Source organism: Eumetopias jubatus, unplaced genomic scaffold (genome assembly GCF_037043125.1).
Source record: "Eumetopias jubatus isolate StellerSeaLion01/CBP00866 unplaced genomic scaffold, mEumJub1_p1.0 scaffold_10, whole genome shotgun sequence".
NCBI lineage: Eukaryota > Metazoa > Chordata > Mammalia > Carnivora > Otariidae > Eumetopias > Eumetopias jubatus.
This window is the reverse complement of record NW_028274816.1, coordinates 58,891,136-58,904,351: the sequence shown is the minus strand read 5'-3', so window position 1 is coordinate 58,904,351 and position 13,216 is coordinate 58,891,136. Positions and strand designations below refer to the sequence as shown.

Here is a 13,216-nt window from a genome sequence, read left to right as displayed (position 1 = left end):
GCGACTGCCTTCGGCTCAGGTCATGATCCTGGAGTCCCGGGATCGAGTCCCGCATCGGGCTCCCTGCTCAGCGGGGAGTCTGCTTCTCCCTCTGACCCTCCCCCTTCTCATGCTCTATCTCATTCTCTCTCTCAAATAAATAAATAAATAAAGCTTAAAAAAAAAAGATGGGAAGATAATAAGGTGGGACGGAGAGAAGCAGAAAGAGTGAAGAACACAGAAAATAAAGAAAAATCCAGGCACCAAGAAGACCCCCCCAGAGCTGGTGAGAAGCATGAGCTTGAGGCTGGGGGGAAAGGGGTTCAGGGCAGGATGGGCCAGTCCTGCGGAGATCCCTTCCAACCCTCCCTCCTGCCAGGGAAGTAGGGAGTGGCCTTTGGGACTGGGTGGGGGGCGCTCTGGGGGTGGAGGTGGGGGGAAGCAGGAGGAGTGATTGCTGAGGCCTGGCAGGGCGCCTCACTACCTGGGAATGCGCCCCGGGGATCAGTGGGTGGTTATAACTCAGGCTGAGTGCCCAGAGCCGAGGAGGAGGTGGCTGCAGGACGGCACAAGCCTGAGAAGTCTGTCGCTGAGCTGGGAGTGGGTTCCCCACACCCTACCTGGGGGATTCGGCAGGTGAGGCCTGGGGAAGAGGACAGGGAGAGGGAGAGGTGTCTGCGTCTGGCTCTGGTCTTGGATGCACCACTACTCTCTCTTTATCCTCCCTCTTTGCCCAACTGGAGGGGGCTGGATGTCTGCTCCTCTGAAGTCTGTAGGCTCCGGGTTGGGGGGCAATGTCCTTGTGGTTCCTTTCTGCCCCGGGAAATGGGGCAAAGAAGGAAGGGAGGTAGGGTAAGGGCTCCCAGAATCACCCGGGCCTCCCTGCCCTTTGTCCTCCCCACAAGGTGCAGTGGCCATGGCTCCAGCAGGACACTCCTGGATGTGGATGGTCGGTGCCCTGATCACAGCCCTGATTCTGGGGGTGACAGGTAACCAGAACCCCTGTTGTGCACCTGTCAGCTAACTGTGGGTGGGGCTGTGGGTGACTCTCTGAGTGACATTGGAGTGTTTGTCCCAGGGGCCCTCTGTGTGATGGGGTATGGCTCTAGGACTGGGTGACTGTGAGTCTGAGTCCGTATTCATGTTTGGGCGATTGTGTGCAGCTGTGTGCCTGTCACTGTGTGTGTTTTGGGGGGGTGCCTTTCCCCAGATCAAGTGACTGCTTGTAACTGGTGCACTCGCTTGGAGCCTGTGTGTGTGATTGTGTGACTAGGCGTGTGTGCGTTTAGGATCGTGTGTGACTCAATGTCTGTGCAAGTAATTGTATGCACACTATGTGTGTGGCTCTGTGTGACTGAGGGTATCTGGAGTTCTTGTAACAAAAGTGCTTGTTATGGTGAAAACGCGCAGCCAGGTGCTTGCCGGTAAGGAACGGTTTGGGGCTGCGTGATTGCCGCTGAGTGCAGGACTATGTGTGGCTCTATCTGGGCTGTGTGATCGCTTGAGGTTCTATGTCGGGGTGATTGTGACTGCATGTTTAATAGGGGACTGTCTGTGTGATGGGGCAACTGCGTGGGTGGAGTTTCCATCCCTGCCTTAAGGGATTGGGTGTGCTGAAGTGTCTGTCACTATGAGGTGGTGGGTGTGTGAAGATGGATGATGCTAGGTCACTTGCACTGTGCCCTGCTGGGCTTACTGAGGGTACTGTTGTCACCATGCCAACGTGCCCGTGTGCGGAAGAGCCTGTGCTGGTCTCCACATAGATGCACACACGTCCCTGAGACACTGCATGGGTGCGCGAGATCTTGTGAGGCTGCTGCCTAGTGTGCTTGCCTGGAAAGTGTGTGCACCGTGAGCCGGAGCCGCGCCCGTAGCTACCCCGGTGGAGACGGTGTGCCTCTCATGCAACTGTGTGTGTGCTTATCTGCGACAGCAGTTGTGTGCGTGTTTCCTGGAGTGTGTGCGCCAGGCGCTTGGCATCTGTGGGTCATCAGCAAGAATATGAACAAGTACACAGACTATGGGGGGCGGGCGATGGAGTGGAGTATCTCTGTCTGGCTGTAGAGGGGAGGATATTGCCAGGAAGATTCAGGAGGTGAACGTTCGTGTTTGAGAATTCAAAATGAGCCTTGTTTTCTGTCGCCATCGGGCCCCTCTAGCTGAGCACTTTCCTGGTTCTGTTCCCCCAACTCTCCCTCCGCCCAGAGGCTCTAACTCTGCCCCCCTTTCCTCCGCTGCACTGCTACTCCAGATTTTATCCACAGTCAGGGTCCCCTTGGGCTGTGCACCCCCCAGCCCCGCAAGCCAGGCCCCACCTCGATGGCTCTCCCCGTTTTGGCCACGGTCCACTTCCGGTCCTGTAGGCAGCTCCTAGAACCCAGCCCCTACCTCCCTGCCCGAAGTCTGGGCTCTTTATAGACTCGATCTCCCCACGTGACCCTGGCCTCTCAAACTGCCCCCTCCAGCCCTGACCTCATTCGCTGAGGCCTGACCCCACTTCTTGAGCCGAGGTCCCACCACTAAAGCCCTGGTCACCGGCCCATTCCCAGGTTCCGCCCCCTGAACCTTGGCTCCGCCCCTGGGAATGTACAATTTTACCTGCCTTGGCCCCGCCCACTGAGCTCTAGCCACTCCCAGGAACCTTGAGGTGCAGAGTCCAGTAAACCACCTGATCCTGGACTCTGTCCTTGAGTTCTAAGCCTTGCCCCTCTTCCAGGTTTCACCCTTAGACTCCAGGCTCCGCCCCTAAAGCCCTGAGCCCGATCCCCTCCTCAATATAAGAGTCTTTCGGGGGTGAGACGACCTCTGGAGGGTCCCACCTCTTGGATCTAAGACCCACCCGCTGAGCCCAAGCTCCGCCCCTATCCCAAGCCCCTCCCGTTTTCGGCCCCCAGAGCCTGTTCTTGCAAATGATGTTACCTCCTGCAACAACCCCTCCGACACTGGGTCCTCTGGAAGCACCCGGGACACTGGAGCTGGGGCCCAGGAGGACACCAGGGCAGACGAAGGAAGCAGCAGCAGCCGCATTGTGAATGGGACCGACTGCGAGATGCACGCCCAGCCGTGGCAGGGTGCGCTGTTGCTGCCGGCCAGCCAACTCTACTGTGGGGCCGTGCTGGTGAATCCGCAGTGGCTGCTCACAGCGGCCCACTGCCGGAAGCCGTGAGTGGGGCTCCAAGAGCAAGGCTGAGCAGGGCTGGGCAGGGCAGGGGCGAGCGGGAGGGGCATGGAGGTGAGTGTGCGGCGCGAATGAGAAAGGGGTACAGTTGGGATGGGATCAAGGATGGAGTTGGGGTGGAGAGCGGGGTTAGGCTGGGGAGAAGATTGTGGTAGGGGGTGGGAGTTAGAGATGTGGTGGATTTGGGGTGAGGAGTGCATATGTTGAGTGGTTTGGAACGGAGTTGTGATTCAGACTGGCTTTAGAGTTTGGGTTGGGGTAGGGTAGAGATGAAAATGGTATTGGGATTGGAAATAGCTGTGGGCTTGAAGATGGGGTTGGGCTTAGCTTTACGAATGGTACTGGAGATGGCTGGATTTGGAGTTGGGAATGCACGTGTTGATGGTTTGAGGGTGGGCGAAGAATTAGGGCTAGGGTCAGGGATGTAAATGGGTTGGATTTGGGGCTGGGCATGAGTATGCTGATGGTCTGGAACAGAGATGCCATTAGGAGAATTGGAGATGGGTGGAGGTACATGGGGATGGGTTAGGGCTGGGGTGGGAATGGATGTAGGATTGAGGATGGGGTTGGGATTAGAGTTATTGGGGGGGGTGGAGGGTTGGGTTTGAGGTTGGGGTAGTTAGATCAGGGTTGGGAATGCAGAGGTGGTGGTTTATGTGTGGGGAGAGGATTCGGGTTGGGGATGGGATGGGGTGAGGACGGGGTTGGGACTAGATTTGGGGTGTGCTCAGCACTGGATATGGGCATAGGGATCGGGGTTGCTAGTAATCTGCACCATCTTCTTTAGATTTTACAGAATTCGTCTTGGCCACCACTCCTTGTCGCCCGTTTATGAAACTGGGCAGCAGTTGTTCAAAGGGATCAGATCTATCCCACATCCTGGCTATTCCCATCCTGGCCACTCCAATGACCTCATGCTCATCAAACTGAACAGAAGAATCCGTCAGACTCAGGCTGTTAAGCCCATCAACATCTCCTCCCACTGTCCCACTGCTGGGACCAGCTGCTTGGTTTCTGGCTGGGGAACAACCAGCAGCCCCCACGGTGAGCGTCTAGGTCCCTCTTGATGCCCACCCATGTCTGCCTTCTCCCCCTCTCTGCCTCTGAGCACTGCCCCTCCCCATCTTTCTCCGTTGCTCACAGTGGCCCTGCTTGTGTGTGTTTCTGACAGTTAAATTCCCCAAGGTCCTCCAGTGCTTGAACATCACTGTGCTAAGTACCAACAGGTGTAAAGAGGCTTATCCAGGACAGATAGATTCCACTATGTTCTGCGCTGGTGATGAGGCGGGCAGAGATTCCTGCCAGGTAAGGCTCAAGACTTCTACATTCATGCAGCAGAGACACCCTGAGTGCCAACAGTGCAATCTGAAACCTTGCTAAGTGCTGGGAACCCAGCCCTGTCCAATAGAAATATAATGTGAGTCATACATGTCATTTTAAATTTTCTAGTAGCTACATTTTAAAAAGTGAAAAAGAAGCAGGTAAAGTTCACTCTCTTAATAATAAATTCTATTTAACCCCATGTATCCCAAGTAGCATGATTTCAAAATGTAGTTAATATAAAACAGTTATAAATGAGATATGTTACATTCTTTTTTTTTTGATAGTAAGTCTGTGAGATCCAATGTGCATCACACGACAGCATATCTCAGTTTGGGCTAGCCATGTTTCAAGCGCTCTGCAGCCCCATGTGACTAGTGGCTACCATATTAGACAGCACTGGTCTAAGGGGAGAGATCAAGTCTGCTTTATATGGTTGGGCAGGTTGTGCACTGTATACAGATATCACTGCTAGGGGGGCAATCTTCATGGAATAGATATCACAGTGTTGTCTATTTTAGCAAATTTCAGGCAGATGGCAGTTAAGTATCTTGTCCCCACAAAATTTATAGTATAAAAGTCTTCTGACAAATGCTAGTAAACTGTCTTGAGGAAGGAAAACAAAAACTTTGCCAGGTATTTGAAAAAAAAGAGAATGTTTAATAAAGAGGCTTGACTGCAAGTTTGTTGGAAGGGCCGGAGGGGCAAAAAGGTAAAAAACCCTAATGGTTGGGGTGCCTGGCTGGCTCAGTTGGAAGAGCAGGCGATTCTTGATCTCAGGGTTGTGAGTTCAAGCCCCACGTTGGGTATAGAGATTACTTAAAATAAAATAAAAAATAAAACTATTTCAAAAACCCCAATGGTCAAGAAAATGCATAAATAGGGTAATTTCAGAGACTGATAAAAACTATGCAGAGAATAAAACATAGTTTTATGATAGTGAGTGATGAGGGGCAATATTCAAAAGGGTGGTTGGGAGGTGGGTAGAGGGTAGAGGCGGGTAGAGACTGAATGACATAAAGGAGCCAGCCTTGCAAAGGCTAAGGGAAGGAAAAGCATGTGCAAAGGCCCTGCAGCAGGGAGGAGTTTGGCTGGCTCAAAGGACAGAAAAAGCCAGAATGTTTGGGGAACTGAGTTGGCGGGGGTGGACGCAGTAAGAGTTGAGCCTGGAGAGATGGGTGGGGACCAATGTTCAACAAATATTCCTTGATTCCCAACACAGAGCTTCTCTGTGTCCTCATGGAAGCTCTATCTGTTGAGGATGACAAATTAAAAGTAAACTGTTGCAGGGATCAGGACCTTCCCCTGTATTCAGGCCCTCAAGTGTTCTAGAACGATGTAAATTAGGGTGCTCTCTGCTGGCAGGACGAACACTTCAGTAATATTGGCAATTACTAAGGAAGCTATGGCCTCAGACGGCACTCCTGTCCCATTCCGATGGCTGCGAAAGAGTTCCTCCCCCCCCAATTTTATAAACCTAGAGGATTGTAGCAACTTCCCAATGTCATCTTTGTCCCCACCCGATATGGAAACACGCACATCTGGATAGAGAAATGGGCAGAGGGATTTGTATCAGAAGAAAGCACGTCTAATTTGAATGTCGGCATTCTTTAAAAAGATTTTAATTTATTTTTATTTTTTTAAAGATTTTATTTTTATTTATTTGACAGAGAGAGACACAGCGAGACAGAGCACAAGCAGGGGGAGTGGGAGAGGGAGAAGCAGGCTCCCCGCCGAGCAGGGAGCCCGATGCATGCCGGGCTCCATCCCAGGACCCTGGGATCATGACCTGAGCCGAAGGCAGACGCTTAATGACTGAGCCACCCAGGCGCCCCCAAAAGATTTTTATTTTATTCGAGCCCACCTGGGGCTCAAACTCGACCTTGAGATCAAGAGTTGGGCGGTCCACCAACTGAGCCAGACAGGCGCCCCTCAAATGTCAGCATTTAAAACCATTTAGCTTTTCTGGAACCAAGTTTAGCACCTTGTTTTTCATTTTGCAGACCTCAATTAGCTTTTCATACCAGCATGTGGTCAGGGTGTGGCCACTCAGAGCAAAACGTAATAACAACACTAATACTATACTAATAATAACGTGGGCCCTGCTTTATGTGGTTCACATACACTGGCTCATTAACTCACTTAGCCACTATTACTATAGCTCTATTTTACAGACGAGGAGCCAAGCTCAGGGCAGTTAACTAACTGCCTCTCAAAGGAAACTCTGCAGGGATATTAAACAAAATATAATGAGAAAAATTAAGTCGCAAGAGAGTTGAAATTTAGAGGTGCACCCAGGCAGGCTCTTTTGCCTTGAAATAGAGTCTGCTAACACAGAAAGAAGTTGGGCTCTGGATTTCTTTATAACTGATACTAGTATCTTGCATAAACATACATAAGAAATGATGGTAAAGAGTGGTATTATTATAGGAGAGTAGCTGCAGGAGTTTGGGGAGTTAAGGACGGGCAACCCAAGGAAGCAGTCCTCAACCTGCCCCCCCCACCCCCGGGGGACATATGACAATACCTGGCAATAGTTTTTGTTATCACAGTTATGCCTGGGGGAGGAAGGCCGTGACTGGCATCTAATGCATAGAGGTCAAGGATGCTGCTGAGCATCTTACAATGCACAGGACGGCCGCCACAACGAAGAATGATCTAGCCCCAGTGTCAGTGGTGCCCAGGATGAGAAAGCCTCATCCTTCAGGGGCCAGAGAGCTGCCTCTCTGCAAAGGTGAGGTGTACAAGACGGGTTGGTGCCGAGGGCCGGCCAAGAATGAGGAAGGGAAAGGAAGCCATGTCAAGTGTGCTCAGTAGGAGAAATACAGTGCTCGAAGGTTGGAATAGAGAAAGACAAATAGGGACAGAGAGACCCAGTGAGGGAGACACACGGAAGAGGTGGCGTCGGGTGGAGAGGACAAATGGAACTTCTCAAAGTGGGACTTACAGGGAAATGTTAACATTTTCTCTCTGTGTGTGTGTCTTATCTCTGTCTCCCTCTCTGTCTTTGTGTCTCTTCACCCCTCTACTTTTTCACCTCTATGTCTCTATCTCTTGCCTCCCTGGACTTTCTTCACCTGTGTGTCTCCCTCCCTCCACCTCCCCACGTCTCTGCCTCTCTGAGCTCCTTTCTCCTCCACAGGGTGATTCCGGGGGGCCTGTGATCTGCAATGGCTCCCTACAGGGCCTCGTGTCCTGGGGAGACTTTCCCTGTGCCCAGCCCAACAGACCTGGCGTCTACACCAACCTCTGCCAATTCACTAAGTGGATCAAGGACACCATCCAGTCCAACTCATGAGGCATCCCAGGACCTGGCATTCTGGTGTGCCCCACCCTCTGCTGTCCTCACTCCTGCAGGAACCGTGACACTCTTTCCACACCCCTGTTCCTTCCTGAGGATGTTGGGGTTGTTAATCTCTCCAGCCCCTCCCCAAGTCTCCTGGAATCAGGGTCCCCCTTCCCAGCCCTGGGCTGACCCTATCTTTCCAGTCAGGTCCTAGAGAGAGTTTCCCAGAATGACCAAGGTGAGGGCTGCACCTCAGTCTCCTCCATGCTTCCTTCCTCAGGCCCAGAGACTGTCCTTGTTCTGCAGCTATGACCCAAATTTGGTCCCAGAAATAAAGCATCTGAGGAGAAGTGAGCTCCGTATGTGGTGTCCCCCACTCACTGAATGACTAGGCAGCCAGGAGCAAGTCACTTCTCCCCTCTGCACCATTGTGTTTGCTCTTTGGGGGTATTTCACTTGCAAGAGACAGAGATCCACTCAAGCTGCTTTGCATTTTCTTTCTTTCTTTCTTTCTTTTTTAAGATTTTATTTATTTTTTGAGAGAGAGAGGGAACACAAGCAGGGGGAGAGGGAGAAGCAGGCTTCCTGCAGAGCAGGGAGCCCGATGCGGGGCTCGATCCCAGGGTCCTGAGATCATGACCTGAGCCAAAGGCAGACGCTTAACGACTGAACCACCCAGGTGCCCCTGCTTTACATTTTCTTCACAAATATTGATCGAGTGAGTATTTTGTGCCAGGAAGTTTTCAGATGCTGAGATACTACAACAGGCAAAAAAGAACAATTTCCTGCCTCACAAGCCTCCCGTTCTCCTAGGGGAAGGCAGACAGTAAAGAGGTAGATGGATACATTACCTATGATATGAATAAAATGAGCACAGAGCAGGAGGAAAGAGGACTGTTGTGGGGAGTGGACCGATTTATATCAGATAGTCAAGGACGGTGTGGGAGGGTGGTATAATGCCTCACCCGCACCTCCAAGATGTCCACAGCCTAATCCCTGGAACCTGGGAATATGTGGGTTTATATGGCAATGAGACCTCACAGTTGTGATTAAGGATCTTGAGGTGGTGAGAAGATCCTGGATTTTCTGGGTGAAACCATTGTAATCCTAAGGGTCCTTATAAGAAGGAGTTGGGGTGGGGGGCACCTGGGTGGCTCAGTTGGTTAAATGTCTGCCTTCCACTCAGGTCATGATCTCTCTCCTCCCTGCTCGTGATCTCTGTTGCTCTCTCTGTCTCTCTCTCTCTCAAATAAATGAATAAAATCTTAAAGAAACAAAGAAAGGAAGGAAGGAAGAGAGAGAGAGAGAGAAAGAGAGAAAGGAAGAAAGAAAGAAAGAAAGAAAGAAAGAAAGAAAGAAAGAAAGAAAGAAAGAAAGAAAGAAAGAAAGAAAGAAAGAGAGAGAAAGAGTTTGGGGGAGGGGCAGTGGGAATGAGAGAGAGATTGGAAGATGCTGCTAAGCTGGTTCTGAAGATGAAGGAAGGGTCCATAAACCTAGGAATGTAGGTGGTCTCCAGGAGCCGGAAAAGGCACAGGAATGGATTCTCCCTCCGAGCCTCCAGAAGGAATTCAGCCCTGCATGTCTATGTCTTTATTTTAGCCCAGTGTGGCAACATTTGGGACTTCCGTCCTCCAGAACAATAAGAGTAAATTGATGTTATTTTAAGATACCAAATGTGATAATTTGTTTCATCAGAAACTAACATCAAGGGCCTCTGGGAGGAAGTGGCATTTGAGCTGAGTCCTACAGAATGACAAGTGGCTAGCCCAGTGGATATCTGGGGGCTCAGTGTTCCAGACAGAAGTACAGGGCAAAGGCTCTGATATGGGGACAGGTTGGGCATTTCCCAGGAACAGAAAGAAGACCAGTGTACCTGGAACCTCATGGTTTTCCCTAAGAGATTGGGAAGCCATTGGAGTTTTTTAAGCCAGCTGGCAATATGACCTGCTTTTTTTTTTTTAAGGTTTTTATTTATTTGACAGAAAGATAGAGCCCAAGTAGGTAGAGCGGCAGGCAGAGGGAGAGGGAGAAGCAGGCTCTCCGCTGAGCAGGGAGCCCGACGCGGGGCTCGATTCCAGGACCCTGGGATCATGACCTGAGCCAAAGGCAGATGCTCAACCGACTGAGCCACCCAGGCGCCGCGACATGATCTGATTTCTGTGTAAGAAGATCATTCGCCTGTTGGTGGAGGACGCAAAGGGGCTGCTTATTGGCCAGAGGAGAAAAGGGAAGTCGGTTATCAAAAGAATATCCAAGACTTGGGATGGTCAGATGTCAGCCCAGAAGCAGCTAGCTGCCTGTGGAATCTCTCTCGCTCTCTTTCCTGCAGTGACCTTTCACGTCTCCCTCTTCTCATTTTCTCCAAGGGGCATCCTCTATTTCCTCCTCAGATTTGGGGGGCATGTGGCCTACAATAGCACGCCCCTGATAACTAGCTCCAATTACTGGCGTTTCTTCAGTCCTGATTGGCTGCCTATGGGTCAGGTGCCGACTCTGGGTCCAATCAGCTGTGGCCAAGGAAGGCGGGGCCACATAGTACACCCTGAATCCCCCCATCATCCCTTCGCCAGTTGCAGTGGGCAGGGCAGTGCCCCTAAGAAGGCTGTGGGCATGGAAGTCAATGAAACAGGACTGAGCAAACTCTTAAAACAGTTCTTTCTGGACCTCAGTTTTTCCATCCATAAAATGAGAGGATTGCAACGTAAAGATCTTCACCTGTGGATTCAACCCCCGAGACACATACTCCCGGTGGTCAGGAGTGGACACAGAAAGTCACTCCAGGGAATATCTTGGAAATGGAACGTTTTCTTTTTAAGTAAGCTCTAGGCCCAAGGTGGGGTTTGAAGTGACAACTCTGAGATCAAGAGTCACATGCTCTACTGACTGAGCCAGGCAGGTGCCCCAGAAATGGAACATTCTAGGAAAGGAATTACGTTAGGGAATTTTATCGGTAACAAAACACCGGATTAAAAGTGACTTACATAATAAGGACATTTAGTATTTCGCATAACAAGAAACTCAAGGCAAGGACAGTTACATGGTCAGTGTGATGTCTTAAGTGACGTCACTGGGGGTCCAGGTTCTTTCCATCTTTCTTCTCTAACATCCTCACATTCATTCATGTACTCAGTGATGATATACTAAGCCAGGTAATAGTCTAGTCACTTGGGATAGGGTAATTCACAAAACAGATTTTTAAAAAAATCTCTGCCTTCCTTCAGCTTACATTTTAGCAAGGGTAAGAAAATATGTCCGATTTTTTTCTTCAAGCTTGTAACCTCTTGGGTATAAAATGGCTGCCACAGTTTCAGCCATCACAGCCTCACACAACTGTGACAAAAGTCAGGAAGGAGACCTTCTCCTAGCAGAGCTCTCTTTATAAGGAAATAAAGTTCTTCTCCCGGATCCCTCCCTAACCCCCATCTCTCCCTCCCTCCCTCTCTCTCTCTCTCTCTCTCTCACACACACACACACACACACACACACACACACACACACACACACACACCTCTGCAGACTTCTCTTTGGGTCTCAGTGGGAGAGAGTCCTAATGCCCGTTGCTGCAAGAGAAGCCGTAAAAATTGTTTTCTGGCATTTTTAGTCTCTATTGTGGGGTGCAGTCTCTGTCCAGAAGGAAAAGGGGGTGAGAACTGGCTGCTGGGTAGACAGATTGATATATTGATACTCATCATAATTATCTCCCTTGTGCTCAGCCATTTACAACTCCTCACAACAATTTGGGGGGACATTCTACAAAGGTTGGGGTGCCAGGTTTGGGGCCATTGACCTCACCAATGATTCATCTCTTCTTCTTGGTGGTCACCAATCTAAGATTAATATCCAGTGTGCTGTGACAGATGTGGACTTAGCCCAGCTTTGACTGCTCTCTGTAAGCAAGTACAAGATGGGTGGTGTGGTGCAAAACAGGGGCAAATAATACTGACATAATTGCAGGTAACGGAGATAGTTCAAAGTTGGAATATTAAGGGAAAAATCTGGAATAGAGCAGAATGCTAGCTGAGGGGCAATTTTGAGTATATTTTCCAAAATGATGCTGTTAGTCAATCTGCTTTTGGCAACAAGAGAAAATTCATGCTGTCTTAAGTAGGTTTTGCTTTTGCATACCAAGAAATATAGGTAAGGACAGCTCCAGGCAAGGGCTGTCAGGTCTCCAGTTCCACTTCTTTCTGCTTCTCTTGGTTCTCCTTCGTGTGGGTTCACCATCCTCAAGATCAACGACTGTAGTGAGTATCTTAGAGAAAGATGACGCTTTTCCAGAAACAGCCCCAGAAGAATTCCCTTCATACCTATTGGTCAGAATTCGGTCACATGTCCTTTCCTAAACCAATCACAGGCCAGGGGAAATGGATTCACATGGTTGATTTGCACCAATCAGGGTTCGTGTTCTGAGATTGAGATCAGAAAGTCCCCTGAGTAGTGTAGGCGTGAGGAAAGGGGCTGCTCCCTGAATAAAAGGGAGATTCTGTTATCAAAGAAGAGAAAAATGGATGGTAGGTGAACAGCCAAGGGCGTCTGTGGATAGGCGTCCTTTCAGCAATTTTTTAAATTAACTTTTCAGTGAAGAATAATGTATTATAGCATTATAAATGTATAAAGCATTAATGTATAAAGCATTATAAACTTGATGAATTTTCACTAAACAGAAGACACTCTTGTAACCGGCACCCAGATAGGGCAGTAGGATATGACAAGCTCCCCAGAAGATCTTCTAGGGGTCCCCCTGCAGTCACTGCCCCTGCCAAGTGTAGTGACCTTCCTGAGTTTTATCATCATCCTTTGGTTTTGCTCATTTATAAACTTTGTATGAATAGATATAAATTTATTTATATAGATTTATGGAAATACAATAAATGTACACAAATAAAATCACAGTGCATTATCTTGTGTTTGACTTGTTTTGCCCAGTATTATATTTGTGTGCTTCATCCAGATTTTTGTCTGTGGTTGTAAACATCCCCTTCTCATTATGGCACTGTATACTTTTGTGTAAATGTACTCCAATTTATTTACCCATTTTTACCATAAATGGGCATTTGGGAGTTTCTAGTTCCTTCCAACAATTTTTTTTAAAAGATTTTATTTATTTATCTGACAGTGAGAGAGGGAACACAAGCAGGGGGAGTGGGAGAGGGAGAAGCAGGCTTCCTGTCGAGCAGGGAGCCCGATGTGGGGCTCGATCCCAGGACCCTGGGATCATGACCCGAGCTGAAGGCAGACGCCTAACGACTGAGCCACCCAGGCACACCTCTTTCAACAATTTTAAAGGCAATATGCTGATCTAACATCTGCCAAAGCTATGGTGAAAATTTAGGAGAAGCAGTGTGCTCTTCACTGCCCTTCCAACTGCGTCCCCCAAGCCCCATGCTTCTTCCTCCTGTTGGCAGAGCCTGGAAGCATCCTGGGTCAGGTTTAGGCTCAAGGGTGAGCAGGAG

The 13,216-nt window shown here is 49.6% G+C and overlaps 1 protein-coding gene across 1 annotated transcript; it reads left to right on the top strand.

Annotated features, from left to right (window-relative positions):
• Positions 1-895: 895 nt before the first annotated feature.
• Positions 896-7,775, top strand: KLK5 (kallikrein related peptidase 5). Its single transcript, XM_028091535.2, has 5 exons — positions 896-968; positions 2,874-3,141; positions 3,945-4,201; positions 4,329-4,462; positions 7,620-7,775. The coding sequence occupies exons 1-5, from the start codon at positions 896-898 to the stop codon at positions 7,773-7,775; spliced, it is 888 nt and encodes a 295-aa protein (XP_027947336.2).
• The last annotated feature ends 5,441 nt before the right edge of the window (positions 7,776-13,216 follow it).